The 15,238-nt window shown below is 38.4% G+C and overlaps 1 protein-coding gene across 3 annotated transcripts in view; it reads left to right on the top strand.

Annotated features, from left to right (window-relative positions):
- Pkhd1 (PKHD1 ciliary IPT domain containing fibrocystin/polyductin) overlaps positions 1 to 15,238 on the top strand; it is a 499,157-nt gene that overhangs the window by 281,429 nt on the left and 202,490 nt on the right. For all 3 annotated transcript variants that reach the window (XM_029477027.1, XM_029477026.1, XM_021159032.2), the window contains 2 exons: positions 6,350 to 6,415; positions 12,511 to 12,639. In XM_029477027.1, coding sequence (XP_029332887.1) covers positions 6,350 to 6,415; positions 12,511 to 12,639 — 195 coding nt within the window. The remainder of the gene's footprint in view (positions 1 to 6,349; positions 6,416 to 12,510; positions 12,640 to 15,238) is intronic.

The raw sequence follows: 15,238 nt of genomic DNA, 5'->3' as shown, positions 1-15,238 counted from the left end.
TCTGTTTAGGAATTTTTCCCCTGTGCCCATATCTTCGAGGCTTTTCCCCACTTTCTCCTCTATAAGTTTCAGTGTCTCTGGTTTTATGTGGAGTTCTTTGATCCACTTAGACTTGAGCTTTGTACAAGGAGATAAGAATGGATCAATTTGCACTCTTCTACATGATAATCACCAGTTGTGCCAGTACCACTTGTTGAAAATGTTATCTTTTTTTCCACTGGATGGTTTTAGCTGCCTTGTCAAAGATCAAGTGACCATATGTGTGTGGATTCATTTCTGGGTCTTCAATTCTATTCCATTGATCTACCTGTCTGTTGCTGTAGCAGTCCCATGCAGTTTTTATTACAATTGCTCTGTAGTATAGCTTGAGGTCAGGCATGGTGATTTCACCAGAGGCTCTTTTATGGTTGAGAATAGGTTTTGCTATCCAGGTTTTTGGTTATTCCAGATGAATTTGCAAATTGCCCTTTCTAACTCAGTGAAGAATGGAGTTGGAATTTTGATGGGGATTGTATTGAATCTGTAGATTGCTTTCGGCAGGATAGACATTTTGACTATATTAATCCTGCCAATCCATGAGTATGGGAGGTCTTTCCATCTTCTGAGATCTTNTTCATTTCTTTCTTCAGAGAGTTGAAATTCTTGTCATACAGATCTTTCATTTCCTTAGTTAGAGTCACACCAAGGTATTTTATATTATTTGTGACTATTGTGAAAGGTGTTGTTTCCCTAATTTCTTTCTCAGCACCTTTATCCTTTGTGTAGAGAAAGGCCACTGACTTGATTGAGTTAATTTTATATCCAAGTACTATACTGAAGATGTTTATCAGATTTAAGAGTTCTCTGGTGGAATTTTTAGGGTCTCTTATATATACGATCATATTACCTACAAGTAGTGATATTTTGACTTCTTCCTTTCCAATTTGTATCCCCTTGATCTCCTTTTGTTGTCAAATTGCTCTGGCTAGGTCTTCATGTACTATATTGAGTAGGTAGGGAGAAAGTGGGCAGCCTTGTCTAGTCCCTGATTTTAGTGGGATTGTTTCTAGTTTCTCTTCATTTAGTTTGATGTTGGCCATTGGTTTGCTGTAGATTGCTTTTATCATATTTAGGTATGGGCCTTGAATTCCTGCTCTTTCCAAGACTTTTATCATGAAGGTGTGTTGGATTTTGTGAAATGCTTTCTTAGAATCTAATGAGATGATCATGTGGTTTTTGTCTTTTGAGTTTGTTTATATAGTGGATTACGTTGATGGATTTCCATATATTAAACCATCCCTGCATCCCTTGGATGAAGCCTACTTGGTCATGATGGATGACCCTTTTGATGTGTTCTTGGATTTGTTTTCAAGGATTTCATTGAATATTTTTGCATCGATATTCATAAGGGAAATTGGTCTGAAGCTCTCTTTCTTTGTTGGATCTTTGTGTGGTTTAGATATCAGAGTAATTATGGCTTCATAGAATGAATTTGGTAGAGTACTTTCTGTTTCTGTTTTGAGGAATAGTTTGAGAAGAGTTGGAATTAGATCTTCTTTGAAGGTCTGATAGAACTCTGCACTAAACCTATCTGGTCCTGGGCTTTTTTTGATTGGGTGAATATTGATGACTGCTTCTATTTCTTTAGGGGAAATGGGACTGTTAAGATTGTTAATCTGATTTAACTTTGGTACTTGGTATCTGTCTAGGAAGTTGTCTATTTCATTCAGATTTTCCAGTTTTGTTGAGTATAGCCTTTTGTAGAAGGATCTGATGATGTTTTGGATTTCCTCGTGTTCTGTTGTTATGTCTCCTTTTTCATTTCTGATTTTGTTAATTAGGATGCTGTCCCTGTGCCCCCTAGTTAGTCTGGCTAAGGGTTATTCTATTTTGTTGATTTTCTCAAAGAACTAGCTCCTCATTTGGTTGATTCTTTGAATAGTTCTTTTTGTTTCCACTTGGTTGATTAAAGAGCTGAGTTTGATTACTACCTGCCGTCTACTCCTATTGGGTGAATTTGCCTCCTTTTGTTCTAGAGCTTTTAGGTGTGTTGTCAAGCTGCTAGTGTGTGCTCTCTCTAGTTTCTTTTTGGAGGAACTCAGGGCTATGAGTTTTCCTCTTATTGTGTCCCACAAGTTTGGGTATGTTGTGGCTTCATTTTCATTAAACTCTAAAAAGTGTTTAATTTCTTTCTTTATTTCATCCCTGACCAAGGAATCATTGAGTAGAGTGTTGTTCAGTTTCCATGTGAATGTTGGCTTTGTATTATTTATGCTGTCATTGAAGATCAGTCCATGTTGGTCTGATAGGATGCATGGGATGATTTCAATATATTTGTATCTGCGGAGGCCTGTTTTGTAACCAATTATATAGTCAGTTTTGGAAGAGGTACCATGTGATGCTGCAAAGAAGGTATATCCTTTTGTTTTAGGATAAAATATTCTATAGTAATCCATTAAATCCATTTGTTTCATAAGTTCTGTTAGGGTGCATGTGTCTCTGTTTCCAGGATCTGTCCATTGGTGAGAGTGGGGTGTTGAAGTCTCCCACTATTATTGTGTGAGGTGCAATGAGTGCTTTGAGATTTACTAAAGTTTCTTTAATGGATTTGGCTGCCCTTGCATTTGGAGCATATATATTCAGAATTGAGAGTTCATCTTGGATGATTTTACCTTTGATGCATATGAAGTACCCCTTCTTGTCTTTTTTGATAACTTTGGGTTGAAAATCGAATTTATTCGATATTTGAATGGCTACTCTAGCTTGTTTCTTTAGACAGTTAGCTTGAAAAATTGTTTTCCAGTCTTTTTCCCTGAGGTAGGTTTCATGTAAGCAGCAAAATGTTGGGTCCTGTTTGTGTATCCAGTCTGTTAGTCTATGTCTTTTTATTGGAGAATTGAGTCCATTGATGTTAGAGAAATTAAAGAAAAGTAATTGTTGCTTCCTGTTATTTTTGTTGTTAAAGTTGGGATTCTGTTCTTGCAGCTGTCTTCATTTAGGGTATTGAAGGATTACTTTCTTGCTTTTTCTAGGGTGTATTTTCTGTCCTTGTGTTGGTGTTTTCCCTTTACTAACCTTTGAAGGGCTGGATTCGTGGATAGATATTGTGTGAATTTGATTTTATCATGGAATACTTTGGTTTCTCCATCTATGGAAATTGAGAGTTTTGCTGGGTATAGTAGCCTGGGATGGCATTTATGTTCTCTTGGTGTCTGTATAACATCTGTCCATGATCTTTTGGCTTTCATAGTCTCTAGTGAGAAGTCTGGAGTAATTCTAATAGGCCTGCCTTTATATGTTACTTGAACTTTTCCCCTTACTGCTTTTAATATTCTACCTTTATTTAGTGCATTTGTTGTTCTGATTATTATGTGTCGGGAGGAATTTCTTTTCTGGTCCAGTCGATTTGGAGTTTTGTAGGCTTCTTGTATGTTCATGGGCATCTCTTTCTTTAAGTTTGTGAAGTTTTCTTCTATAATTCTGTTGAAGATATCTGCTGGCCCTTTAAGTTGAAAATCTTCATTCTCATCTACTCCTATTATCCTCAAGTTTGGTCTTCTCATTGTGTCCTGGATTTCCTGGATGTTTTGAGTTAGGATCTTTTTGCATTTTGCATTTTCTTTGATTGTCCCATCCATGTTCTCTATGGAACCTTCTGCATCTGAGATTCTCTCTTCCATCTCTTGTTTTCTGTTGCTGATGCTTGCATCTATGATTCCTGATTTCTTTCCTAAGGTTTCTATCTCCAGAGTTGTCTCACTTTGGGTTTTCTTTATTGTTTCTACTTCCCTTTTAAGTCTTGGATGGTTTTGTTCAATTCTATCACCTGTTTGGTTGTGTTTTCCTGTAATTCTTTAAGGACTTGTACCTCTTTAGCAGTGTTCTCCTTTATTTCTTAAAGTGTATTAATGCCCTTGTAAAGTCCTCTACTAGCATTATGAGATATGCTTTTAAATCCGAGTCTAGTTTTTCTGGTGTGGTGGTGTATCCAAGACTGGCTGAGGTGGGAATGCTGGGTTCTGATGATGGTTATTGGTCTTGGTTTCTGATATTAAGATTCTTATGTTTGTCTTTCACCATCTGGTAATCTCTGGCATTAGTGGTTTCGTTGTCTCTGGTTGGAGCTTGATCCTCCTGTGATTCTGTTGGCCTCTGTCAGCAGTCCTGGGAGTTCAGCTCTCTCCTGAGTCTCAGTAGTCAGAGTACTCTCTGCAGGCAAGCTCTCCTCTTGTAGGGAAGGTGCACAGAGGTCCGGAATTCAGACCTGCCTCCTGGCTGAAGATGAAGGCCCAAAACAGGGCCTGTCCCAGAAGATGTGTTGCCTCTGCAGTCTGCATTCTCACCTGCAATAACTGGTCTCTGAGGGATCCAGGACACAAGATAGCTCTATCACCTGCTCTGGCAGTCAGAGCCCTCCCAGGCAGACACATCCCCTCTGGTGGGGAAAGGTGTCCGGATGTCTGGAGCCCAAAATGGGGTCTGTCCCAGAAGCTGTGTCACTTCTGCCTTTCCCAGAATCTGAGTTGCTTCTGCAGTTCGCACTCTCACCTATGCAGACTGGTTTCTGAGGAACCTGGAACACAAGATCTTTGACTTAAATTTTTTAAATTATTTTTATTTTATTAGTACTAATGTGTACATGCGTGTGCCTGTGAGTATAGGTTTATTCATTCAAGTGCAGTGCTTACAGAGACCAGAAGAGGGCATTAGATCCTTTGGAGCTGGAGTTATAGGCAACTCCTCAATATGGGTACCAGGATTGGAACTGGGGTTCTCTGAAAGAGAAGTTAGTGCTTTTAACCAATGAAGTACTGTCCAGCTCCATTAATGGGGGGGGGGTAGAATGTGGGAAGATGAATGCGTGAATATACAAGAAGTAAATTATAATTTATGGAAGGTCATAGAAATGCTCATTCAGAGGAAGATTTTAGCCTAGGGAGACGGCTCAGTGCATAAAACTCTGGACATCCAAGCTTAAAGACCAAGTGTAAATCTGCAGAAGCAGAATAAAAACCAGACAGATAGTACATGTTTATGTTATACCTCCCAGGGTTCATGTGGTAAGATGGCAGGGAGAGGCAGAATTCCCCAAACGTTCATAGGCTAGTTAGCATGACCTATGCAGCTTTATTCAAGATTCCTTGTATTAAACAATACACAAAGTGAGAATGAGTACTTGAGGCTATGTCTGTCTTCTACACATGCATTGATATACTTATGAATGCATTGCCCACTCCATATACACGAATACATGCACATATGTATATACACACACAGAAGGAACATATCAAGAGTATGTTGGCCAATGTACCTGGTTTTAGATGTGATGATATAAAGAGAAAACCAATGTATTTTATAATTGAACATCACGAGAAAAGGAAGAAAACCTGAGTAGAAGAACCAGAGAGATCTCTTCTTAGGTCTCTTGAGTAATTTTCTCCCTAATGTTCTAATCTAATGAAAAAGAATGACATTTGTTCTGTCCCATCTGTGATGGAAGAAAGAGTTTAGGGTCCTAGTAAAACAATCACAGAGAGCATGAATTTGACCAAGACCCTGAGGCTGCAGCCTGCATCTGCATTAGGTCCTCCAGTGATGGGAGAGGCTGGTTTGCATGACAGTGTATAAGGCAGAAAGGTAATTAACCAATAAGAGACAAGGTGTTACTAGAAAGATAGAGTTCGTGCACCTGATTACTAATTAATCAGGCATGAGAGCACCTTGTAGATGCATTCACTATTTAATTATAGCAACCTCTCTTGTCAAAGGAGCATATGTTCCCAGCTTAATCTACTGGTTTATACAGACATCAAATTGTCATTATCAGAAAGAATCAGGCCTTTTGATTATTTCCACTAATTTATTGAACACTTAAAATTAATGAACCCCAGGCCTTTTAAATGTGCTTAGTTGGTTTAGAAGAAGGGAGGAGAAAGGGGGGAGTAGGGTGAGGGAGAAAAAAAAACCTTCATTAAAAGGACAATTTGTTTGGCAAAAAGGTAAAGCAAATACATTTCATGGGTGATCTAAACTCTGTTGGTGAAAAGGACACATGTGAGACAACCGAGCCCACCAAACTGTGGATATAGAAGATGGGGCATGCCTGCTGGACACCAGTGGTCTCCACAGAGCACATGACTAAAGTATTTTCCTCCCACACGGCTTATGTGAACCTCTCTGCAATTACGTGTAATCAACCCAAATCAAACTAAATGAAATGGTAGAAATCAAGTGTTCAATTAATTAGCAAGAAGTCCTTTTATTTCATTTCTGTTCTTTTGGGGGTGTGTATGAAAAATAAAATGCAACACCATCATTCTTGCCTGTATGTAGTATCTTATGTCACACTCTTTTTTTTTTTAATGTTAAGTTTCAGGTGAAGGTCAAGTTAAGGTATTTCTCCAACTGAAGCCTGGTGTACCTCCAAGTGTTTCAGGTGAGTGTAAACACTGAAGAGAATGTCCAGCAGAGCAAAATGTGCGCCATTGGTTCTATATAGCCCTCCACTTCTTTGTTTATAACCAGGCAAGCATCAGCTCTCCTGCTTTTGCACCTGACAGCTCTCTGCTGTGTTGTCCTCCAATTAATATATGTCTGCATGTCAAGGGAAGATATAAGGATGCATTTAGTTTTCAAAGCAATAGAAAGTAAGAATTGTAACATGTAAATAAGCACATCTCATAAATTATGAGCCATATGTGCACACAGGACTCCAGATCTACAGATGGGCCATTAGGCTCCCTCCAAATGGAGAGAAAAATCCAGGGTATCTCTAAACTTTAATTGTTCCTGGTAATTTTAGGAAATCAGGATAAACAAACCCTCCCCAGAAGTCAGATGGTTCTGTGAGATCCTGCTAACTCAAAAGAAGCCGAATTCTCCAAGACTAAACATCTCATAACCACCTTTTAATGTATGTCTTAGTTTGTTTTTGTTTACTGTGAGCCAGTTTAACTGTACATTTGCAGGAGGGATAAAGCCTTTCAAAGGCTGGGTTTCCCTTTGATTTTCAGGGGAATATTTGTGTTATGTCAGACAAGAGTCACACTCATCAAAACCATTCAAATTCTTCCATTTCAATTAAAAAGTAGACGAGGTAAAGTTACTGCACTAAATTAAGAGAAGGACTTTGGGTTTCTGCTCCATGCTTTTTGTGCTATGACGAGTGCAGCTAAGACCGACTTCACAGTAGTTTCCATGCTATGATGCTATGAATGCATTTAATTCTTTACACTTTCCACCTATATTCCATTAGGTGCTTCAAAATTCCTGTTTGATTGATTGCCCGTCTATATGGCATGTGTGTGTGTGTGTGTGTGTGTGTGTGTGTGTAGTGTGTGTGTGTGTAGTGTGTGTGTGTGTGTGTGTGTGTGTGTGTGCAGTGTTTAGTGTGTGTGTGTTTAACAATGGTGAGCAAAAAATAATGGCTCTTAACTTTATGATGCCTTATTGTCTCCAGAGGATGTCAAATAAATAAAAAAGTAATTAATTTGCTTTCCTTTTAATTAACTATTACCAAGGGGAAAAAAAGTGTCACCAAATTCTTTTCTTTCTGAAAATCCTGTCCCCAAATTCCACAAAATTTTGCAAGTCTTTATCTGATAGGTTCATACCATTTGGAAATGCTGTCTTGTGCCAGGGTCCTCTAGGGTATCTGGGACTACATGGGATGCTGAGAGATTAAACAGTTCATGTTGTCATATCAGCAGTCAATGGTTGAGCCTAGGTAAGACCTCATATATCTGAACTCAGTCCTGTATTCCTTTTGCTATGCCATGTTGCCCCTAATATACTTACTTATATTATTTAGGTAGATATAGGTTAATTTACACATGAAATTAAACTCTATAACCAGTTTTCTGCTCTTAAACAAATTAGGACAGAAAAGCATTATTATGTATAAGAAAGCACAGAATCAGTATACCTAATATATTTCATATGAGAGGATTGCTAGGAGTGCCTTGACTTCCATGATATAGAATATAAAGTCTAATAGTAAATTTAAGATGTGAACGTACATTTTATTTAATAAACCATTCTGTAGAAATCAATACAATTAATTATTGTACTATCAACACTAGTTTTCCATAGACAAAGGTATATGATTAATGAAGTTTTATATGTGTTGATTCATTACAAGGTTCAATATAAGTATGTAATGCAGTTAAAACTTTTATTAATTTGCTGTTAAGAATCCCTCCATTGACACACTAATAGAGAGTCTGCTGGGTGCACAGAATTGTGGTGGTTATTTTGAGGATATTATGGACAAGAAATTTCTAGTCTTATGCCAAGAAATCAATTTAAATCTCCTTTCTGCTGTTATTGGTCATGGAAGCTTCTCAAAAGATCAGCTTCCTCCATGCAGAGCTACAGAAATTGGGATGAAATTAATGAAGTGTTAAGTAGATGCAATATTTGCCTGATATATATTATGCGAGACCATGTCAAATTTGGGCTGCTGCTGTCGAACCCATTTTTATAGGGAAGTAAGATGAGGATTCAAATGATGGTCCTCATCAAATATGATCTAAAGGTTTGGGAGAAGACAAAAGACAGTCTCTAGTGATAAATGCAATGAGCTTTAGGATGCCTAGTCCTGACCTCTACCTTTCTTTACCTCTAGTGTGTCCCCCAGTCCCCTGTAATATGGATTCTACTTCAACAACTACACTGGGACCACTCTTTTTCTATTTAACACTTTTTTCATGCTATATATTTTGATCATATTCTTCCCCACCCCCACAATTCTTCCCACATCTCCCCACCCATCCAACTTCATTTTCCCTCCCTCCCTTTTGGATCCTCACTTTATTTCTCCCTCACTCCCTTTCAGGAGGCTAAAATGTCCCAAAACATAATCAAACCAAAAGTATACATTGAGATTGGGCAGGGAGGTAGAGAGGGAGAGAAAGAAGGAAGGAGGGAGAGGGAGGAATAGAGAGAAAGAGAGAAAAGAGGGGGAGGGAGAGAGGGAAGGAGAAAGGGAGGGAAGGGAAAGAGGAAGATATGAAGTTTGTATTGTATCTATTTAATTACTTCTGGTCATGGGACTTACATTGGCATGTGGTTGATACACCTAGTGACACTCCTTTGGAGAAAATGTATTTTCCATTTTTCAGTGGGTATTGATCACAAATAGCTTCCTGCTAAGAGGTTGGAGTTTGTGTCCACCTCCTTTTTTCACTGCTGAGAGTTTATTTGGTTTAAACATGTCCAGCACACACAAGAGTGTGTGCTGTCACAGTCTGTGAGTTCATATGTAGGTCAGTCCTATTGTACCTGGAAGATGCTCTTCCCTTGGAGTTGTCTACCACCTCTGGCTCTTACAATCTTTCTTCCTCCTCTTTCTGCACAGATCCCTGATCCTTGAGTGGAAGGGTTTGATAAAGGCATTCCATTTAGCCTGAGTCCTTCAAAGTCTTTTGCTTTCTGCATAGTGTGTACTTGTGTGTACTAGTGTGTGTCTGACATCTACCATAAGAAGAAACTTCTCTGATGAGGGTCTTATCTTGATCACACATTCCCTGATAGCCAAACTCAAGAGTTAGCTTCTAATACTCTCTCTTAGAGAATTTTACTGTTAACAAGATCTCATCTTGAACTCATTCTATTGCACAAGGTCCCAGGAAAAGATAAGCAGTATGTTGCTGAATACTAAAAAAACAAAAACAAAAAACCCCAAAACAAAATAAAACAAAAACTCAGAATTTTGGTGCAATATTAGCTACATAGAGATTTAGTAAGTAACAAGAAACTGAAACATGTTCTTAAGGCAGGATGGAATAGAATGATGGATTTGTATATGATAGTCACTGGAAGATCTGGATTGCTAAATTAAAAAAAAAAAACATCTAGCTCTTCTATAAACTAGAAGAGAGTGGCAGCAGTGAGGGGTGATTTTTTTCTACCATCTGTCATAGAATTGAAGCAACAGTTTTTCTGTTCTCCTTTGTTTATTTTGAGAATTCATGACATTCTAAAGAGCCTCATCATTATCCATTGGATACATTCCTGTGTATAGAACATCAAAAACCATGCCTGGTCTCTGTGTACTAGTTAGTGGTTATTCCAACAAATGCCCTTTGGCCTGTTCTTTTGGACTATATAGGCCATAAATAGAAGGAGGTATAACACACAGAAAGCATTATTCTGAAGGTATTACAGTGTTAGCATTTATGAACTATTCTAAAGACTCTTTTGGCAATAGGAATGTTCTAAGAAGCACCTTATTCCTGTGCTGTGTGTTGTATTTATGTGCCTATGATTTCAGCATGACCATACTGTTTGCTTTGGAGTTATTCTGGAGATCAAATTAGACCATCACTGCTATAGATTTGGACACTCAGAAAAACCAGGAGGTTATTCCCATGCATGTGACATCACAGGCGTTTTGTTAATTCTTGGTGACATGCCTGGTGATATCATATTCATTTTCAAAGACTCAAGTATGACCAATGGCAGATGATGAACAAAACCACTCTTCTTGCTTAGTGGTATCTCTTAGTTTTCAGAATCACATCCATCAGCTTGGTGTATATCTCCGTCTGGATATCTCAACATTACCCAAAATACCATCTTCTCAATTCATTAGACATTGATAGAACTCATCAACAGCTAGCCCACTAGTCTTGAAATCTTTGGCTCCTCTGTCCTCATAGTATTTTACTCCCTGACTACTTAAGAAAGTCTTCCAGACTCATCATTTGCCCTAGCTCTGTTTTACCAAACTTCATTTGACTCCCCAACAGACATTTCATTTCTCAGCTTTGCATATGCACATGCACATTTCAACATGTGGAGGCAAGGGCCTTGACTTTACCCCACTTTACCTATAGAACCTTTAAACCTTTGAAATTCTGGTCAGCTAATCCTTCCTTCAGGAAGCTTCTCCTGGCCAAACTCTGCTTCCTTCCTTGGCTGGGAATTCTTTAAGAAAGCAATTATCAATCGGGATGCATGCTTTTATTTTTCCAGTATTCACTGACCATCTTATTAATTAGCTTGGAAGTTTTGTTTTTTGTTTTGTTTTGTTTGTTTTCATTATTCATTTGGGACTTCTACCAAATCAAGAACTCCTTTTTTTTTTTTTCTAAATCATTATTTATGGCTGTGAAATTAACCACTAATGAAAGAGGTTCTCTTCACCCTGTCAAGGGGTAGCATTTTCTCTTGCCTTTTTGAGGCAGTCTTCCTGGCCCCTAGCTGAACTACTCATATCATAGGGGAAAACAACAAACACAATAAAGAGTAAAAGAATAAAATAATGACTGCCCTGAGAACATGGGCCCCAGCCCCCGGCCAGATGGCCTAATTCCCCGGAACTTTTAGAAAAAAACAACCACAAAATGTTTCAATGTCCCAGGTGCCTTAAAGTAAATATCCGCCCCTAGATTTCCCCTATTTCCTCTCCGATCCTCCCCCTAGGTTCTGTTTTTTGCCTTTATAAGCCTGCTGGAAAATAGGGTTGGGGTCAGACTCCTCTACCCCTATGTGGTGTATGGGTCTCGACCTCAGCATGCTGGTTTGTGTGCCATTAAAACCTCCTGTGTTTGCAGCAAGCTTAACTGTTGTGGCTTTCTGGGCTCTCGATCCCTGAGACTTGAGTGAGGGTCTCCCTTTGGGGGGTCCAACAACAATAAAAACAAAGCAGAAAAGGGCAGGCAAATGTAGCTCATCATGGCAGGGTTCACAGTGTGGTTCTAGAAGTCTCTTTAGGAAGTGGTTAGTGATCATCAATTCCATGATCATGGTGCTAGTAAAATGCTATTGATCAGGAACAGAATTATTAAGGAAACATTATCAATGCATACATTACCATCACAAGAAGTGTCCAGTTCATGATCCTGCCATTCATGTACGCCAGAAGCTGTGAGAACAACATACTCTCACTCAGCCATTCCAAGAAAGAGTCCAATTTAAGAACATCATCAGGACTATTGTTAGCTTTGCATAGAAATTGCTCAAATCACATTGTTTACTGTTAGAAAGACTCTACATGTTAAATGTTACAGAGTAAGACAATAATGGATTTCTAGTATGATAGAATATTGTGTAATCACTAAAATTGAGTTTATAGAGTTTTAGTGTCATTAGAAAATACATAAGAAAAATAACTAAGCTAACTAAATAGAACTGAATCTGATATAATTTCATTATATAATAACACTAAGATATTATGGAAGGAAATACAAATAAAAGGTTGATTGTTGTAATCATTATGTGGTGAGGTTCTGGGCAATTATTGTCTTTTCTTTATTAGAATATTCAAAATAATACATAATAAGCATATATAATATTATAATGAAGCAGAATGCAAATGTTTAATAAGCTTGGAATATATTTTCTCAGAAGTGTAAGGGCTTGGAAGTAACTTTCTTGCTTGCCATAAATATTTTCTAGATTTCTAATATTCAAGCCAGCTAATTTGAGAGGTGAAGATACCAGTCTTAAAATAAAAAGAGAATCTTGAACTTGTCACAATGTCTTTGGTTTTCATAGTTTTAACTCTATATTTCCTGTGTATTCCAGCTTCTACATCAGTACCTGAATCAGCTTCAAGATGGTCTCTTCCTGAAACTTGGCAAGATGTTGAAAAAGGCTGGGGAGGATACAACCACACCATCCCAGGACCCGGTGATGATGTCTTGATTTTACCCAGTGAGTGAAACCAGCCAGGCAGGGAAACCGATGGACCAAACTAAACCAAGTCTGATGGGGGATAAGATTGAATGATGTAATGCAAGATAGGAACACAGATAGAAATAAGTAGCTTCTTATTTTTATGACCCATTGGGGAGGGTAACCTGGGAGAAGAATCATTCTGAGTTTTTTGAGGAACCTCTATATCATATATATATTGTGGCTGGATCAGTTTTTGTTCCTACTAATAGTAAGTGAGCTTTCTCTCCCTCTAATATCCTTGCCAGCATTTACTGTCATTTTTTTTTTCATACTAGTAGCCAATCTGCTTAGCTATGATGGGATCTTCAATGTAGTTTTGATTTTTATTTCCTTTATAGCTGAGGACATTGAGTACTTTTCGTGTATGCATTGGAGTTATACTTTCTTCTTTGAGAACTGTCAATCAAATTTATTTATTTGTTGATTAGATTATTTGTTCTTCTGGTGTTGAATTAAATTATTTATTTTTGTTCTAGGGATTGAATTAAGGACTTTTTATATACTAGCCAAGCCCTCAACCATGAAGCTACATCTCCAACTCTTGTACTCCCTGTATATTCTACATATTAATCCCTAGTCATGTGAATGCTTGGCACATATTTTCTCCTGTTCTGATGATTGTCTTCACTTTTGAAATTGTTTCCTTTGTATATCACCTACACTGACTAATATTAGCTTTAAAAGACTTGAATCAATGGGAGAGAACAGATGCAGAAAAAAGATAATTTTAGGAATACAGCAAAGCACACCCATATTTAAAACATTCATTTCCCTTAGAGTCTATTAAAGTCCCAAGTAATCTCCTTAGACTTAAAATAAAATACTCTTCATAGATCAATTTTTATTGAGCACCACAAAACCAAATTCCATTTGTGGTCAATATGACTATCTCATGGTTACAGTAAACAAAAGATCTGCAATGGAGAAAGAACATTTGTCTACCTGTGAATCAATAATAATGTCAGACATTTACTGAGCACTAACAATATACCAGGAGCTGTTCTTTATGTACTCGGTTAAGCTTCCCAAGGACTTTGTAAATAGAGTAATGCTATTGTCCCACATTTTTACAGACAGACAGCTTAGTAATGTGGTCAGAATTGCACAAATTGCAATTCATAGGAGTAGGGATGTGAACCCAAACAATTTGATTTTAAGTCCTTATTTTTAAGCAGTAGAGTGTATTTCCTTTCCCTTTGCAAGGACAAAGGGTAAAGAACAGAGTGGATATATTATTCACGCTGTTTACACTAGCAGAGCCAACCCCACCCAAAGCAAAACAAAAACAAAAAAACAAAGCAAAACAACAACAACAAACAAGGAAAATACCGGATGGGATGGATAACTTTGCAGCCTTTTTTGATGTCTTTGTAATTGAATAGAAAGATGAATGATGGGACATATGAGATGTCTCATGCAAACTTGAAATGTTGCAATTTCTCCATTATCCACCTCTCTCTTCAATGGAGAATGTAACTTTTTGAATAAATAGGCTTGTGAGTCATTCCCATACTCCAAAGGGGGTGGGGTGGGATCTGTTCTCCCTCAGTCATGTCTTTGATGAATCTAGCCAGCGGATTTGCCTCAGGCTCTGTCCCCCCCCCCCCCAATGAAGCTAGAGATTTCCCTGTCTCCACTCAGGAAGCTAGCGAAGCTTTTGAAAGTAGCCAAGCTTTTAGAATCTCTTGGAGCTTTGATGCTGAACAAGCAGCCATCTCAACCATCTTGCTTAACATTGCAAGCTGTGTCTAGGGTGTACTCCGATGCCTGGGTGTCTACTGTTCTCCCTTACCCTGCAGCCCTGTGATCACAATTAGTTCAGGATGGTGGGCCTGGATTGTCCATAAAGCTGCTCCAACATGTGAGATCGAAGCTGTGGGGGAAGGGAGGACGGGGAACACAGCTGTAGGTAGAGGATACATATAAGGCATCTTTTAATCCACCCAGTGGTGCTTTGAGAACCAATGGAGGGGGACTGTGAAACATACTCAGTGTTTGTTATATTTAGCATTCAAGTGAAAAAGAAGCAAGAAAAAGGAGCTACAGAACATGTGACAAAGCCCTTGTTCTTTACCCATTCTGTTTTTCCTCTCTTGTGCAAGCCTCTTTTGATGGCAACAAATGGCCTCATAGTGGCCAACATTTAAATCCATTTGTGCCACTCATTGTTGGCCATGAGATAGAAGTTGCTTTGTTGTTTTGTTTGACAAATATTTCTTGATAATCTCACCTTGGATGGGTCTTCCTGTTGAATCTGCCTCCTCTGTCTCCCTGTAGATTTGCCTCTTCACCCTTTTGTGACTGGTTTTGCTCTCTTAGTTCCCAACCTTCATTGATGCAAGTGTGTTCAACTGAGTCTGGCTCAAGTCTGATACTAAATGGTGCTTGGATGAAGAACTTGGGTGAGCTTACTGTTGCCTGGGAAATTTAACAGCAAAAGCAAATCTTTGAGGTGGAAAGGTTTGACCCATTACAACTTTGAGGCTGTGTCTTAGTCAGGGTTTCTATTCCTGCACAAACATCATGACCAAGAAGCAAGTTGGGGAGGAAAGGGTTTATTCGGCTTACACTTCCA

This window comes from Mus caroli, chromosome 1, assembly GCF_900094665.2.
Source record: "Mus caroli chromosome 1, CAROLI_EIJ_v1.1, whole genome shotgun sequence".
NCBI lineage: Eukaryota > Metazoa > Chordata > Mammalia > Rodentia > Muridae > Mus > Mus caroli.
This window is presented reverse-complemented; position numbering and strand designations above follow the sequence as displayed.